The 16,651-nt window shown below is 37.3% G+C and overlaps 1 protein-coding gene across 1 annotated transcript; it reads right to left on the bottom strand.

Annotated features, from left to right (window-relative positions):
* Positions 1–1,599: 1,599 nt before the first annotated feature.
* Positions 1,600–15,185, bottom strand: LOC131198051 (vomeronasal type-2 receptor 26-like). Its single transcript, XM_058182562.1, has 5 exons — positions 15,043–15,185; positions 11,176–11,467; positions 5,007–5,234; positions 2,847–2,973; positions 1,600–2,522 (listed from the first exon to the last, which is right to left on the bottom strand). Exons 1-5 carry the CDS (start codon positions 15,183–15,185, stop codon positions 1,600–1,602), a joined length of 1,713 nt encoding a protein of 570 aa, XP_058038545.1.
* Positions 15,186–16,651: the final 1,466 nt, after the last annotated feature.

Here is a 16,651-nt window from a genome sequence, read left to right as displayed (position 1 = left end):
CAAACATCATTTTTAGTGAAGCATGCAAACCAGTGTCTGCATTTCCTGTGTTGGATGAGGAGAGCATATCTTTTTCTTTCTGTCCTGTCCACTTTTTAAAGAAGCACGATTGAGATCGTTTTAACAAACTGCATCACTCTTTGGTTTGGTGGTAGCAGCGCCTCAGATAGAAAGTCAATACAGAGAGTGGTAAGGACAACCAAGAAGTTTATAGGAAGCTTGCTTCACATTATTCAGTATGCTGCTCATAAGCTCTATATGCTTAGCGCTCAAAGCATTGTTAGAGACCCCACACACCCACTTCATGATCTATTTCTGTTGCTCCCCTCCAGGAGGAGGTTTTGAAGTATTTTTAGGATGACTACCTGATTTTCTAACAGCTTTGTTCTCTAGGCCATCTGTCTGGTAAACCTGCAAGATTCATTTTTCTTGCCATGTACCATTTATGCATCCAAACTAAACTGTGCTGTTTCTCTGTGTCATATAATATATGGGGTATGTGAGTGGTTTATTTATTTATTTGTCATGTTTATGTAGTGTATATTGGAGGTGATGACCATATGGAAGCTGTATGCAATGAAATTTCATTTTAATGTATGCCGATTAGTGTAATTTAAAGTGACAGTAAAGATATTCTAAGTTTAAGTCTCAGTCAAAATATAAATGAGATAAAATCTTACTTAATAGAATAGAATAGAATAGAATTTTTATTGGCCAAGTGTGATTGGACACACAAGGAATTTGTCTTGGTGCATATGCTCTCAGTGTACATAAAAGAACAGATACGTTCATCAAGGTACAACATTTACAACACAATTGATGGTCAATATATCAATATAAATCATAAGGATTGCCAGCAACAAGTTATAGTCATACAGTCATAAATAGAAAGAGATTGGTGATGGGAACTATGAGAAGATTAATAGTAGTGCAGATTCAGTAAATAGTTTGACAGTGTTGATGGAATTATTTGTTTAGCAGAGTGATGGCCTTCGGGAAAAAACTATTCTTGTGTCTAGTTGTTCTGTTGTGCAGTGCTCTATAGCGTCGTTTTGAGAGTAGGAGTTGAAACAATTTATGTCCAGGATGCGAGGGGTCTGTAAATATTTTCACGGCCCTCTTCTTTAATAAACAAGATCAGTTCTGGAAAGCCCAAGTACTTTATTTCTGAATGTATTTTCCAGTTTATTAGTCAAAGATAAAGAAGTCTTAATACAGAAAACGTTGTGCACCCTTTTTCTCCTTGATATTGTATATATGTGAAGTTTCTTACATTAAGAGCCCTGGTGGCATAGTAAAAGCAAATTTGCCTGCAAATTCTGCCAAAGCTTGGACTTCGATCCTGAAGGCACTCAAGGTTGACTCAGCCTTCCATCCATCTGAGGATGCAAGGATGGACCCAGATTTTTGGGCACAGTATGCAAATAATGCTTACATCGTAAATGACTCAGAGAATGCTATAAAGCACTATGGGGCAGTATACAAGTCTAAATGTTATTGCTATTACGAATTGGGAGAAGACCACTATTCCTGAATGAAATTCTTTGCCTGATAATTTGTCATATTCCTTCCATAGAAGCATAGAAATTCAGCCATCGTTTATGCTGCCTGTGATATCACACCAGTCTTTTTCCTAACTAGCTGCTCTCTGGTATTCAGCTCTGGCCTCAACATGATAATGTAGCACTTGGGCAGGAAAATGCAACCTAATAAGCCACCACTTGAGGCCAAGATAGAGAAGACTTCCACAGCCACCATGGATTTCCCTTTGGTGCTCAAGTAGGTGGGCACAAAGGACACCCAAACGCTGCAGAAGACCAGCATGCTGAAGGTGATGAGCTTGGCTTCATTGAAAGTGTCGGGCAACTTCCGGGCAAAGAAGGCCACCGTGAAGCTGATGAGGGCCAGAAGCCACATATAGCCCAGCACAACATAAAACATGATCTCTGAGCCTTCGTTGCATTGCACTAAGATCTCATCCACCTGGCAATGCATGTCCAACTCTGGGAAAGGAGGAGAAATGGTCAACCAGACAGCACAGATGCTTGTTTGAATAAGGGAGCAAAAAACAATGACTGAGACGGACAGCCTTTTCCCCACCCACAACCTCATGCGGTTCCCTGGCTTTGTGGCCATGAAGGCCAGAACCACAGTGATGGTTTTGGCTAAGACACAAGACACTGCAATGGAGAAGACAACTCCAAAAACTGCTTGTCGGAGCAGACATGTGACTGTCCCTGGACATCCGAGGAAGAGGAAGGAGCAAAGAAAACACAGCAGGAGCGAGACAAGCAGGGTGCAGGTGATATCCCAGTTGTTGGCTTTGACGATGGGAGTGTTCTGGTGGAAGATGAATGTCCACATCACCACAACTGTGATGACAGCAAAAGAAACAGCAAAGCCAGTCAGGATTTCTCCCAGGATTTCTTTGTAGGATAAGTAGGCGATAATTTTGGGAATACATTGATGGCATTTCTCATTTGGATATTGTTCTTCTGGACACCTCTCACATTGCTTGGAATCTAAAAAAAAATATCTAAAAATTCTATAAATTGAATTGAATTAAGTTTTAAACAATTATTCGTTCCTGAAGAGAATTTTGGGAAAGAGTAAACCTCTTAAAATTTTTGCGTTAAGAAAATCCTTTTAAAGTTTATTTTTGTATTCAATAGACCACCTTGTTTCCTGAACAAGAGATTACACAGTTAAATAAAGAAAAGAAGAAAGAGAACAAGGCCGATGAGAGGTCCCAACAATCTATGCTTTTCTTCAAAACTATATTCAAGAACCCAAACATGGTTAGAGCATAATGTACTTTTAAAGAAATATACATATTTTTTTCTTACCAATCATGGTGGAAATGCTTCCCTCTAAACACTCAACACAGTCATAGCAGCAAACCTGTTTCCCCTCCTTAATCAATTTCCGGTACCCAGGATGGCAGCTTTCTACACAGGTGGAAGAAGGTGGTGTCTATTGGGTATGGCCAGAGTAAGGAATTAAAATGGATTATAATCTTTGAATCAATCAGTTAGCAGTCAATCTCTTTATCCAAATCCAAATCCAAAAACCCCCAGCCTCTTTAAATTTCTAATAATGGAAAATTTGGAATTCCTAGGACTGATTGCTAGAACCAGTCAGAGGAGCAGTTAAAATCTGAAAAATCTTTGAACTGCTGTTGAGAATTTGAGTACAAATCGGTTCATGATCTGTACACAGTATGTAAATACTACTCAATACCACTCAAGAGTGGTAATCCTGATCGTTGTGTCTTGCCCCCCCCCGAACCTGGCCTCCTGGCAGAAAGTGACTCAGGGAGCGAGGGGGAAGAGCCGACAGGGCTCTGCTCTAAGTCCCAGAGGCAGGCCAGGTGGAGGAGATGACAAGGCCTCTGTCTCCTGCATCTCCTCCCTCTCGGGCCATGCCTCAAGACCCAGCTGCTGACAATCAGTCATGGCTGGACCCCTTCCCCTATCACAGACAGGAGAGACGGCAATATCAAAAGAAAGGGTGGGGCAGGCCTAGAGAGTGCTGAGTCACGGAGCCACACTCCACAGGATATAAAAGCAGGAGGGGCTGCCCTATAGTTCTTGTGACGAACAAACAATTGACTGTTGAAAACATTGGCTGTACTTTGGCTCCTGGCAAACACTCGCAGGTTCGTTGCCAGAATTGTTATCTGCAGCAAGAATAAATTGCTGGCACATCTAGTCAGTTTGTGTTTCTAATTGATTGTGGTTGGGGAGGGGACAGGACACTGATTTTCCATGTAAGGATGGGTGAAGCAAAACAAGCAGATGGTCCAGCTTCAGTGGCTTCCCTTTTTCTGAACATACTCAGTTATGAAAAAAACCATCTGACAATTAGAAGTGTGTTGCAAGTGTGGTGAGCACAGGACTTGGATGATGGCCAAGTTTGGTATATGTCCATCTGTAGTATTCTGTGATGAACAATAAAATGGGATGGCACAATCATCCTATCTTGTCTGTATTTCAAAGTGCCTGCTGAAAAGCTTTTCAGTTCTCTGAGAAAAAGAAAAAAAAACCCACTGAATCTCTCAATGACCAGAAGCTGTTCCCAGATTTTTGAATTTTTTTTTTAAATTTACATTTATATCCCGCCCTTTTCCGAAGACTCAGGGCGGCTTACAGTGTATAAGGCAATAGTCTCATTCTATTTGTATATTTACAAAGTCAACTTATTGCCCCCCCAACAATCTGGGTCCTCATTTTACCTACCTTATAAAGGATGGAAGGCTGAGTCAACCTTGGGCCGGGCTTGAACCTGCAGTAATTGCAGGCTATTGTGTTCTAATAACAGGCTCCTTACAGCCTGAGCTATCCACAGCCTTTGCCTAAGGGAAGTGGCAAGAGAAACATTTCCTGCAAAACTCCAGGGAAATGGGATGTTTATATTAGCCTGAAGTGGAAAATAGGTACGATGACTGTTTTTGTGCTTTGTGTCTTACCTGATTCAAACATTGACTAAAACTCATTAGTGGGAAAGTCTGTCTATCTGTCAGTCTGTCTGTGTCTGTTTCTGTGTCTGTGTCTGTGTTTGTGTCTGTCTGCTTTATCTATCTATCTGGTCTGTCTGTCTGTCTGTCTGTCTGTCTGTCTGTCTGTCTGTCATCTATTATCTCCCTCCCCTCCCTCTCTCTAAACGTTTCTTTTTCCTGTTTGTATTATTGTAACTGTAATTGCTAATATTTTTTTAAAAAAGAAAGGTAAATCTTCCCTTCAGTGTCACCTTTCAAAAGAGGAATCTTCCACATCACTAAGCTCTTAAGAAGCCACCGAACCCAGAGTTTCCATAATCCCAGTCAGCTCTTTCCCTACAATCTGAAAGTATAATGTAGAATTGAGAACTTCTTATTTTTCCAGGACATAAAAGTGTTCTAACATCATTAAGAAGATGTCAAATGACCTCCGAACCACTCTAAGATTACTGGTTTAAAATCCCAGAAATTGAGAAAATATCCCCATGTTTTAGTTTGTTTAACTCGCCTGCTTAAATTTGGGATTCCATACAATGGCAGTTGTATTTATGGTGAGATCTTCCTTTTGAGAACTCTGAGATTCAATACCTCCAACTTGGATCTTCTGAAAGGATCGATTGGGGAAAGTAATCAAGTTGATGATATCGTATGCTGCTGCAACATTTCCATTCTCATTGAATACTATTTCTTCCCCAGCACTATTGTTGAAATGGAGGTTTTTCAGAAATAAACGAAGCTGAAAGATAAGAGAGACAAGTCAGAAATTGGTGCCAATGGCAGGCAATAGAATGCACAGTTCCATGTTAAGATTTACCAAATGGTGCTCGACTAATCTTTAAGGAAATCCAAACTTTAGAGTTAATAGTACTTTTTTTTACATTCCAAAGGCATAATATTATTATGCTAAGCTATATTCACATGTTTATGTTCAGGTATCATTAATATAGTTTTTGTTAGATATATTACATTTTTGAACTTCATGAGGCATAAAATCTATGGCTAAGAAATATAACAGAATAATAGCATAACAGAGTTGGAAGTCTTCCAGGCCACCCCCTGCTCAAGCAAGAAACCCTATACTATTTCAGACAAATGGTTGTCTGCTTTCTTCTTACAAATCTGCAGTGTTGGAGCACCCATAGTTTCTGGAAGCAAGTCGTTCCACTAATTAATTGTTCTAACTGTCCAGAAATTTCTCCTCAGTTCTAGGTTGGTTTTCTCCTTGATTATTTTCCATCCATTACTGCTTCTGCCTTAAGGGGCTTTGGACAACAGATTGACCAGTTCTTCTTTTTGTCAGCACGTTATATATAATGGATATCACAACAAAACATATTTATTGGAGTTCTGTTCCAGAAAACATGATTAAGAAGTTCAATTATGACCTTGGTAGATTAAATCAACTTTTCTTCAGGCATGGGACAGAAAATGCTTACACCAAACGTATCTTAGAGAAAGAAAAGTATTGTCCTTCCATCCTACCCTTGCCTCCCATTTCATCGATTATTATTATTATTTTGCAAAATTCTTCCTTCACTCTACTTTTGTGAATTTTTCTTCTGCTACTCAATTACAACATGTTGCAAAAATGGTAGTGTTTTACTGGATTTGAGAGTTTTTTTGGACTGAAGATTCGAATGGTAGCAGGAAGCTTCTGGGAAAAGATTACTTCCATATAATAACATAATATCTGTAAATAAAAATCTAAATTGCCACAAGGTATAAGCACTTTCAGAAGTTACCACGAAGCCTCTAGACAACTAAAAATTATAAATCTGAAAGACAAAAAGAACAAGTATAAAAAGTGGAAAGATGGGCACCCAATTAAGGTAGAATACCAACAAATAACCCAAGGCTGCAAAGATGAAATCAGGAAAGCTAAGGCGCCATATCTTGCGACCAAAAAAGCTTTACATGTTAAAAGCATGTAAAAAAAAGGAAAAAGTGAAGAAAATGATTGGTCTATCAATGAGAGAAAATGGCAAGTGATGAACAACAGGGAGAAAGAACTGCTTAATTCACTTTTTTGCATCTATCTTTACCCAAAAGGAATAAATAGCCCAACCTATCAAAAACAGAACCATAAAAAACAAATCAGGAATACAATTTAAAATAGATAAGGAAATAGTAAGTCCACCCTAGATGAGTTCAAATCATCAGGACCAGATGGATTACACCCGAAGGTTCTGAAAGAACTGGCAGACATGATCTCAGGACCACTGAACTATATCTTTCAATAATCCTGGAGTAGTGGGGAACTAGCAGAGGACTGGAAAATAGCTGATGTAGTTCCCATCTTCACAAAAGGGAAAAAACATAAATCCAGGAAACTTCAGACCTATCAGCCTGACCTCAGCCTTCCCCTGGGAAGACTCTGGAAAAGATAATCAAGGAATGAATATGTGAACACCTAGAGGCAAAAAAGTCTAACCAGAAGCCAACGTGGGTTTGTCAAAAAAAATCATGCCAGAGAAACCTTACTGCAATCTTTACTGGATTACCACAGATTATCAAAGATTTAGGAGCTGAGGGCTTGGTAGCATAAGCTAATTGTCAGTCATCAACACACCAATCAACCAACAGGAGGAGAGAGCATAAACATGACTCCTATAACAATCCAAAGCATGTATTTCAGAAGAGAGAAATTTCCTGAAGATGGGCTCCAGCAGAAATCTGAAAGCTCGGATGAGTAAATCTCAATTTGATCTTGCATCATTATCCTTGGACATATATGTTTGCTTTATTCAGAAAAGTATACAGTGGCGCACTGTTTAGCCTACTTCTGCTGCCTGACTGCTGCCTGCAGTTTGGCAGTTCAAATCCCACCAGGGTCAAGGTTGATTCAGCCTTCCATCCTTCCAAGGTGAATAAAATGAGAACCCAGATTGTTTGGATAATCCTAATCCTGCGTAGCTTCTTTTCCAAAAATACTACACTACTAACCAGAGCATATAAAACATTTGTTAGACCAATTCTAGAATACAGTTCGCCTGTCTGGAACCCTCACCACATTTCTGACATCAATACAATTGAACGTGTCCAGAAATATTTTACAAGAAGAGTTCTCCATTCCTCTGAAAACAACAAAATACCTTATCCCACCAGACTTGAAATCCTAGGCTTAGAAAACTTGAAACTCCATTGCCTTCGACAAGATCTAAGTTTAACTCATAGAATCATTTATTGTAATGTCCTTCCTGTTAAAGACTACTTCAGCTTTAATTGCAATAATACAAGAGCAACCAATAGATTTAAACTTAATGTTAACCGCTTTAATCTAGATTGTAGAAAATATGACTTCTGTAACAGAATCATCAGTGCTTGGAACACTTTACCTGACTCTTTGGTCTCTTCCCATAATCCCAAAAACTTTAACCAAAAACTTTCTACTATTGACCTCACCCCATTCCTAAGAGGACCATAAGGGGCATGCATAAGCGCACAAACGTGCCTACCGTTCCTGTCCTATTGTTTTTCTTTTTCTTCTTCTTATATATATATATATATATATATGCTTATACCTCCTAATATTTAGTCAAATATATGTTTATATACTATATAATCTTTTGTATGATACTCATATATATTGTTGTGACAAAATAAATAAATAAATATGCTGACTCTGTAAACTCCTTAGAGAGGGCTGTAAAGGACTGTGAAGCAGTGTATAAGTTTAAGTGCTATTGTTATACTTAGTGAATTTTGTAAATTGACCTACCCAAATTTGATCTTGCATCATTATCCTTGGACATGTATGTTTGCCTTATTCAGAAAAGTATACAGTGGCGCACTGTTTAGAGTACAGTACTGCAGCCTACTTCTGCTGCCTGCCTGTTGCCTGCAGTTTGGCAGTTCAAATCCCACCAGGGTCAAGGTTGATTCAGCCTTCCATCCTTCCAAGGTGAATAAAATGAGAACCCAGATTGTTTGGATAATCCTAATCCTGCGTAGCTTCTTTTCCAAAAATACTACACTACTAACCAGAGCATATAAAACATTTGTTAGACCAATTCTAGAATACAGTTCGCCTGTCTGGAACCCTCACCACATTTCTGACATCAATACAATTGAACGTGTCCAGAAATATTTTACAAGAAGAGTTCTCCATTCCTCTGAAAACAACAAAATACCTTATCCCACCAGACTTGAAATCCTAGGCTTAGAAAACTTGAAACTCCATTGCCTTCGACAAGATCTAAGTTTAACTCATAGAATCATTTATTGTAATGTCCTTCCTGTTAAAGACTACTTCAGCTTTAATTGCAATAATACAAGAGCAACCAATAGATTTAAACTTAATGTTAACCGCTTTAATCTAGATTGCAGAAAATATGACTTCTGTAACAGAATCATCAGTGCTTGGAACACTTTACCTGACTCTGTGGTCTCTTCCCATAATCCCAAAAGCTTTAACCAAAAACTTTCTAATATTGACCTCACCCCATTACTAAGAGGACCATAAGAGCACAAACGTGCCTACCGTTCCTGTCCTATTGCTTTTCTTTTTCTTCTTCTTATATATATATATATATATATATGAGTGTGTGTGTGTGCTTATACCTCCTAATATTTACTCATATATATGTTTATATACTATATAATCTTTTTTGTATGATACTGATATATATTGTTGTGACAAAATAAATAAATAAATATGCTGACTCTGTAAACTCCTTAGAGAGGGCTGTAAAGGACTGTGAAGCAGTGTATAAGTTTAAGTGCTATTGTTATACTTAGTGAATTTTGTAAATTGACCTACCCAAATTTGATCTTGCATCATTATCCTTGGACATGTATGTTTGCCTTATTCAGAAAAGTATACAGTGGCGCACTGTTTAGAGTACAGTACTGCAGCCTACTTCTGCTGCCTGCCTGTTGCCTGCAGTTTGGCAGTTCAAATCCCACCAGGGTCAAGGTTGACTCAGCCTTCCATCCTTCCAAGGTGAGTAAAATGAGGACCCAGATTGTTGGGAGCAATATGCTGACTCTGTAAACTGCTTAGAGAGGACTGTAAAGCACTGTGAAGTGGTATATAAGTTTAAGTGCTATTGCTATACTTAGTGAATTTTGTAAAAATTGAACTAACTATATTATTATGGCTATGTTCCCATTGAAAGGCAATATAACTCACCTGCCAAGGCAAATTCCACTTCTCTCCATTGCCTCTTGTCTTCTGCCTGGCTCTGGATGAATACATATCATGGAGACCATGTGCTACAGCATAGACCGCATTATAAATACTGTAGCTCTGCCCAGACATTTCCATTTCAAAGACAGTTCCAGGAAGACTTCCCAAATCCTCTTTTCCAGTGCAGCTTCCTTTAGCTGGTGCATGTATACTGTTTATGGGAAATGAGCAGATAAATGTGGCACTCCAGAATGTAGATAGCAAATACACCTTAGAGTGATATGGATTTAGCTTCTCAAGGAACTCTTGAAAGCCTGGTACCCTATTTGTGTGTAGGGCAAACGACAAGCTGCCATTGAAGGATAATGGGGTGAATTTCTGAGGCTCAAAGACAGAAGTGACATCCCAGAGAGCACTTATGACCCAAACCCTCTCTATTGGGAACCTCTGACCAAGTTCATAGCATTCAAGAATTACTCGTAAGCCTTCTATAGATTGAAGGTCCCCATAAACAAGTATTACATTGGTTTTACTATACCACAGGACATGTCCTATTTTACCTAGATTATTCTTCTGTAAGGTACTGTGGTCATAATTTGCCAATCTTGGAATAAATTGAATTAAAGAAATGCAAATATCACTCTGGATGAATTTGGGTCTCAGAATTCTGAGAAATCTCTCTCCAGTGGTGTCTTCTGGAATCAGCAGGTCAATCCAATTCCATCCAAAATATTTCAGGAGCTGAATAATCCCAGCATATTGGAGGTTTTCATTTGGAGTCATCCAGAAGAAAGAAGAAAATTGTTGTTTATCACTCAATGCCAGGTCAAAAGTGCCATAACTGAGCTGCAGAGTGGGAATAATAATGATTCGCTTTAGGCTAGGAAATGTTTTTGCAGACATGTCAAAAAGAAGGAAGGAAGCACATTTCCTTTAGACCCTATTTCCATAAAAGATCCTTAATGGGAGAGATAAATATTAAATCTAGGGATCAACAAGTCTTTCCTGAGAGCTTTTGCAACCAGACCACTATTAGCATTCCATTCATCCCTTTTTTAAAAAAATCACCCCAATCTTTGATTGTGCAAAGCAGAAATAGAGAACAGATAGGAATGAATAGCAAGAGAGGAGGATTATACATTAAGGATTGAACAGTATTCATTATCCATAGTGATATTCAAATAACTTTCATCTTGTATTTTATATTATAAGGATAACATATCTGTTACTTTACTGATAAATATATTTAAAATAGTTGTGGCATAAACAAAAAGAGAGAAAGTAAAATAATGCGAGACTACAATATAAATTAAGAATTGCTAAGGCTGCCAGAAGAGCAAGAATCAGAACTTTTTTTATCACTTCAGGTGTCTCTTGAATAAACAAATAAATAAAAATAAATCAATAAGAACTACCGAAACTGAGTTCCCCAATACTTCACCTGTTTTTGAAGGCTTCCCCCCACTTTTTGTCCTCAGATAGGTTTTTTTTAAAGAAAACAACCACTTTTTTCTTCTTCTTGTGCCTTTATGTGAGCCCAGATACCTACCTGTGGAACTTTGTAGGCATTTAAGATGTTGGCCATCTGGATGGTGTTCTGGGAAGGGAGATCACCAATGACAGCCATAACGTCTTGGTCCTTTCCCTTTCTGTAATTGAGTTGACAGTGGCCTTCCACAAAGAAGAGACTCAAAAGGCTCTCAGATGCTTTCATTGCCTGAAAACCATTCTCATATATCTTGGAGACCAGGGTGATGTTGGGTAACAAGTTCTCATTCCTGTTGATCTCCTGAATGGCAAAACTGAAGGCTAGGACATGCTGGAAGTTTTTAGGCAATGGCCTGCAAGAAGAATTTCATTTAGTTCTATAATCTTCGAATGTGACAATAATTGGATTTAGACAGAAATCTTTCATAATGTTTTTTTTCATGCCAAAAATGATGTATCTATCTGCTTTAATGAGTATTAGAGAAATAAAGAAAGCACTCATGTTCTGAAGCACTTCTTTGAGTGCTTCAGAATAATGGAGTTGGAAGGGAATTTGGATGTCCTATAGTCCAACTGTTGCACAGCCAGGAAACCTTATACCATTTCAGACCAATGGTAGTCCAATCTCTTCTTAAAAATCTTCCAGGGTTGGAGCATTCAGAACTTCTGGAGACAAGTCATTCCACTGATTTATTGTTCTAACTGTCAGGCATTTCTGGTTAGTTCTAGGTTGCTTCTCTTCTTGATTAGTTTCTATCCATTGTTTCATGTCTTGCCTTCAGATGCTATGCAGAATCAATTGACTTCCTCTTTTTTGTGCCTTAGATATTGAAACACTGCTATCATGTCACCCTAGTCCTTCTTTTTCCTTAAAAAAATTAAACTAGATATTCCCAATTCCTGCAACAATTTTTCATATGTTTTAGCCTGCAGTCCCCTAATTATTTTGGCTGCTGTTCCCTGCATTCCTTCTAGAGTCTCAATGCCTTTTTATAATGTGACAACCAAAATTAAAGAAGGTTTGAAGAAAAATATTTGATTCTTAAAATCCAGTAGTTAAGATATTCCAGAAGTGAGGGAGGCATGGAATGAGGAGTTGAGGTAGAGTGTTTGAAGCCCATTTGAGAATCCTGTGGGCATTTGTACATCACATTTTGAGAAATTTAAAACTGGGTTTTAATGCAATTAGAAGGATTATTTCATATATGTAGGGCAGCAATGGAACTGGAGGACAGAAACTGATGGATTGTGCCAACTGTTAATGACAATCCAAGTTCTGAAGATGTAAGATTTTATTATATTCATATATTTAAATATATCTACATTTTTATTACCCTGCAGAAAGCAAGGAAGCAAACAAGGAACAAATGATAAAATTCTAATAGTGTCAATAAACGGCAGGAATAGCCCACCCGGAAAAACAGATGGCTTTGATCTTTCTCAATGCACAGAAAGCTTTTGACAACGTGAACTGGCGTTTTATGCTCTTACAATTCAAACAGATGGGCTTTGGGGAAAGTTTATTAAGGCTAAAGAAGCCATATACCAGAAACAAACAGCTAAAATAATGATTAATGGGGAATTGACAGAATCGATTTGAATCAAAAAAGTTACAAGACAAGGTTGCCCGCTGTCACCTTTATTGTTTGTTTTAACACTGGAAGTTTTAAATAGAAATACAAGAGAAGATGAAGAAATAAAAGGCATGAAAATCCAAAAAGAAGAATATCAACTACAAGCTTTTGCGGATGACTTGATCTTTATTATCGAGGACCCATTAGAATCTATAATTAAATTGATAGACAAGATAGGAGGATATGGCAAAGTGGCAGGACTGAAAATAAATTAAGAAAAAATGAAGATTTTAACAAAAAATATGTTAATAAAACAAAAAACTGAATTGGCAGAATGCTCGGAGATGCAGATTACAAATAAGGTTAAATATCTTGGAATATATTTGACAGCAAGATGCAGTACACTTAAAGAGAATAACTATAATAAATTAAAACAACAAATTGCATCTGATCTGGCAAGATGGGAGAATCTACAATTATCACTGATTGGAAGAATTTCAACGATTAAGATGAACATATTGTTAGAATTTTATACCTGTTTTAGAATATTCCAGTCAAATTGGGGAAAGGTTATTTCGAAGAACTGAATAAGATAATATTGAAATATATTTGGCAGGGTAGGAAAGCAAGGATAAAATTAAAATTACTGCTAGAGGTAAGGTTAAGAGGTGGCTTTGGTCTGCCAAATTGGGAGTTATATTACCAAGCCACAAGTTTAATGTGGATAAAAGAATGGATAGCTCTAGGAAATATTAGAAAACTTATACTGGAAGGTCATGATTTATTATTGGGATGGCATGCATTTTTGTGGTATGGAGAAGCTAAAATTCAAGGGTATTTTAGAAGACACTTTATAAGAGAGGCTTTGTTATTAAATTGGGAAAGAATTAAGAAATAACATTATCTAAAAACACCACTCAGGGTATCAATGATTGAGGCATTCTCATGCTCGTTAATATTTAGAAAGGAATACATTGTTAGATATAATGAATTGTTGAATGAAAAGGGTGAATTAAAAACAACTCAAGAACTAGAAACACAAGATATAAAAATGAGTTGGTTTTCATAATTGCAAATACTATTATTGCTTAGGGGGGAAACTTTGAGCATGTGATTGATTTAGAAGTATGGCAGAAATTGTGGACACAAAATTATAAGATGACAATGTCTACTGGATATAAAGAGAATATGTATGAGATGTTTTACAGGTGACACCTACCCCCAACAAGAATAGCCAGAATATTCAAGAATAAATCCGAAAAATGTTGGAAATGTCAACAGATACCTGGTTTCTATTACCATATGTGGTGGACTTGCGTAAAAGCTAAAAGATACTGGACTAAAATACATACATGGTTGGAGAAAATTATAAAAAAGCATATAGACTTTAAACCAGAAGTTTTCTTACTAGGAATTATACCTGAAACCTATAGTAGAGGATTGAGATATTTGATTGTGAATGTAATAACAGCAGCTAGAATTGTATTTGCAAAGAACTGCAAAAATGAGAAATTGCCATTGCAAGCTGAAATTATTTAGAAAATAATGGACTGTGCAGAAATGAATAAATTGATGTTTGAAATTAGAGAACAGGAAGATAAGCAATTTTATAAGATATGGGACTTATTTTACCAATGGTTAGAAGGGAAACTATGATAAAGAAAATTGGAGTTTTTAATAAGGTAAAAATTATTGAATGATATGATTGTTTTAAAATGATGGAATAAAATAGGGTAATAAGATAAAATATTATTCCAGAATGTCTATTAGGGACTAATTGATTAAAATAATTGACTACAATTGGATGATAAAATGGATGATTAGACAAATTAATAATAGGTAATTGTTGTTTGCACAAAAAAATGTAACCCACACACCGACATATTATATTTGAAATTTGAATGGAAGATGCTTTTATGTTTGTATGTTTCTAAAAAATAAAAAACTTTTTTCAAAAAAATAAAAATAAATAAACAACAGGAATAACGCAAACATTGAGTTTTTATTAAAATGCTAAATGTTTTTGACTGAGTTTATTTTTCCTTTTGGATACAAAATGAAAAATATAGAGGAACAATGTTATTAAAATTAAAGTTGTGAGTTTTTCTTATGAGCAGATGAATACTTATGTAAAACAGGCACATGGAAAACCATGTCTGCAAGGCAACATTTAACAACTATATTCCAGCACCTGAAATATCATTAATCAAGACAGAAGTATAAATAAGAGTCATGCTAAACCAGTTTTAATTCGCATCTAAATTGGAAAAAAAATATTCAGAATATCCTGAATACAATCATGTTAAAAAAAAACTTGAAAGGCATATCAGAGTTTCTTTCAAAGGAATACTTGCCTTCCTCTCAAAGATCCTGCTGGATGTTCCATAAAGTGGAGCAAAGACCATTCAGGATATAAAGTAGACACAAATTCTGCAATGACGATATCACTGGAGAGGGCAGGGAGATTAACCTGCAAATGTCGTTTGTTTCGACACATGGAGTTGAAGGTCTTGCTAAAAGAAGCTTGGAGAACGAAGAGAGAAAGTAAAAACCAATGGCAAAGTATGTCAGTCTCTTTGAATGCCAAAGCAATTTGGCTCCAATCACAGCAGTGCAGCCACATCTTCACCATCACAACACTTTGTCTGGAACAATGAAAGAACCTCTGTTGGTTTTAAGCATAACTAAAGTTGTAGGTTACAATCATTATCATCTGAGTGATTCATAATGCCACCTATTGAGCCTCATGGAGTTGTTGTTAATTTCCAAGTATTAAGTCTCCCTAGGTTCTATGCCTCCCCCTAAAAAACAAGTTTAATTAATTAATTGAGATAATTACAAGGTAGATAAATCCCTTTCGCAAAGCTATTCAACTCTTTTTCCAACTGAAGAAATTGTACAGTGCAAAACCATCTCTTGTCAGCACCTCATCAGGCAAGAAAGAAATGATCTTGAGATCTTGGAAACCGAGATTTGCATGCTGGTTAATAGAGGATTAGTAGTCAGATACATTTTCCCTTCTCAACTCACAACCTCCTAATTCAGAGAAATACTTACCATCCCCCCCCCCGGTTTTCTGAAACTGTCACATTGAAAAAAAAAAGAAAGTCTGTAGGAGCAGAGGTGGGATTCAGTCGGTTCGTGCTGGTTCATGCGAACCGGTAGTGGCCACCTGTGGGTGGGCCTTCCCCCGCCCACCTGCCCAGGTGCAACCCTGTCCCTTATCACTGTGTTTTTGACATTGCATGCATGTATAGATAGCGCTCATGAGCAAATTGCCATGTTTTTTGATGCCACTTGCATGCACGGATGGCGCGTACACAGGATTTCCTCTGTCCTCAAGGTATCTTGAAAGAATCTTATTTGTATGTTTTATTCATAAAGTACCAGAATCATAGAAATAAAAGAAAATGACAGAATAACAGAGTTGGAAGAGATCTAATTGGTCTAGCAAATGTTTTATATGCTCTGATTAGTAGTGTAGTGTTTCTGGAGAAGAAGCTACACAAGATTAGGTTTACAACTAAGCGACAAATAAGGGACCTGAACAAAGTTTACAAACCTGAACAAAGGACTCCTGGCCACAGTTATCAGTTGATTATCAAATAGCAGCTATGGTCTAGGACAGGGCTGGGTTGCTACTGGTTCAGCTGCAGAACTGCCATGTGCCTGCAAAGCAAGCGCATGCACCCACACGTTCCCAATAGTGAACTGGTAGTGCTGGGATTTGAATCCTACTACTGGTCTAGGAGGATCTCAAAGTGCAGCTCCTCAGTCTCATGTAATCTGATTCTGTTCCTCCTCATCGAGTTCTGAATGGACCTTGAGTCAGGACCTTGAAATCATCTGGATAGTTTTTTTTTATTTCATTTTGTCATAACAGTATATACAATCATCAACATAAACAATAACCCATCATGAGAGAAAAAAGTATATATAAATAAAAGTATAAGTAAAAGTATG

This window comes from Ahaetulla prasina, chromosome 4 (genome assembly GCF_028640845.1).
Source record: "Ahaetulla prasina isolate Xishuangbanna chromosome 4, ASM2864084v1, whole genome shotgun sequence".
NCBI lineage: Eukaryota > Metazoa > Chordata > Lepidosauria > Squamata > Colubridae > Ahaetulla > Ahaetulla prasina.
This window is presented reverse-complemented; position numbering and strand designations above follow the sequence as displayed.

Coding starts and splice junctions, on each gene's coding strand:
- LOC131198051 (XM_058182562.1), bottom strand. CDS start 15,185: ATGTGTCGAAACAAACGACATTTGCAGGTTAATCTCCCTGCCCTCTCC. Junction 5,235..11,175: donor ATGCCTACAAAGTTCCACAG/GTAGGTATCTGG, acceptor CTTATCTTTCAG/CTTCGTTTATTTCTGAAAAA. Junction 2,523..2,846: donor AAGCATTTCCACCATGATTG/GTAAGAAAAAAA, acceptor ATTTTTTTTTAG/ATTCCAAGCAATGTGAGAGG.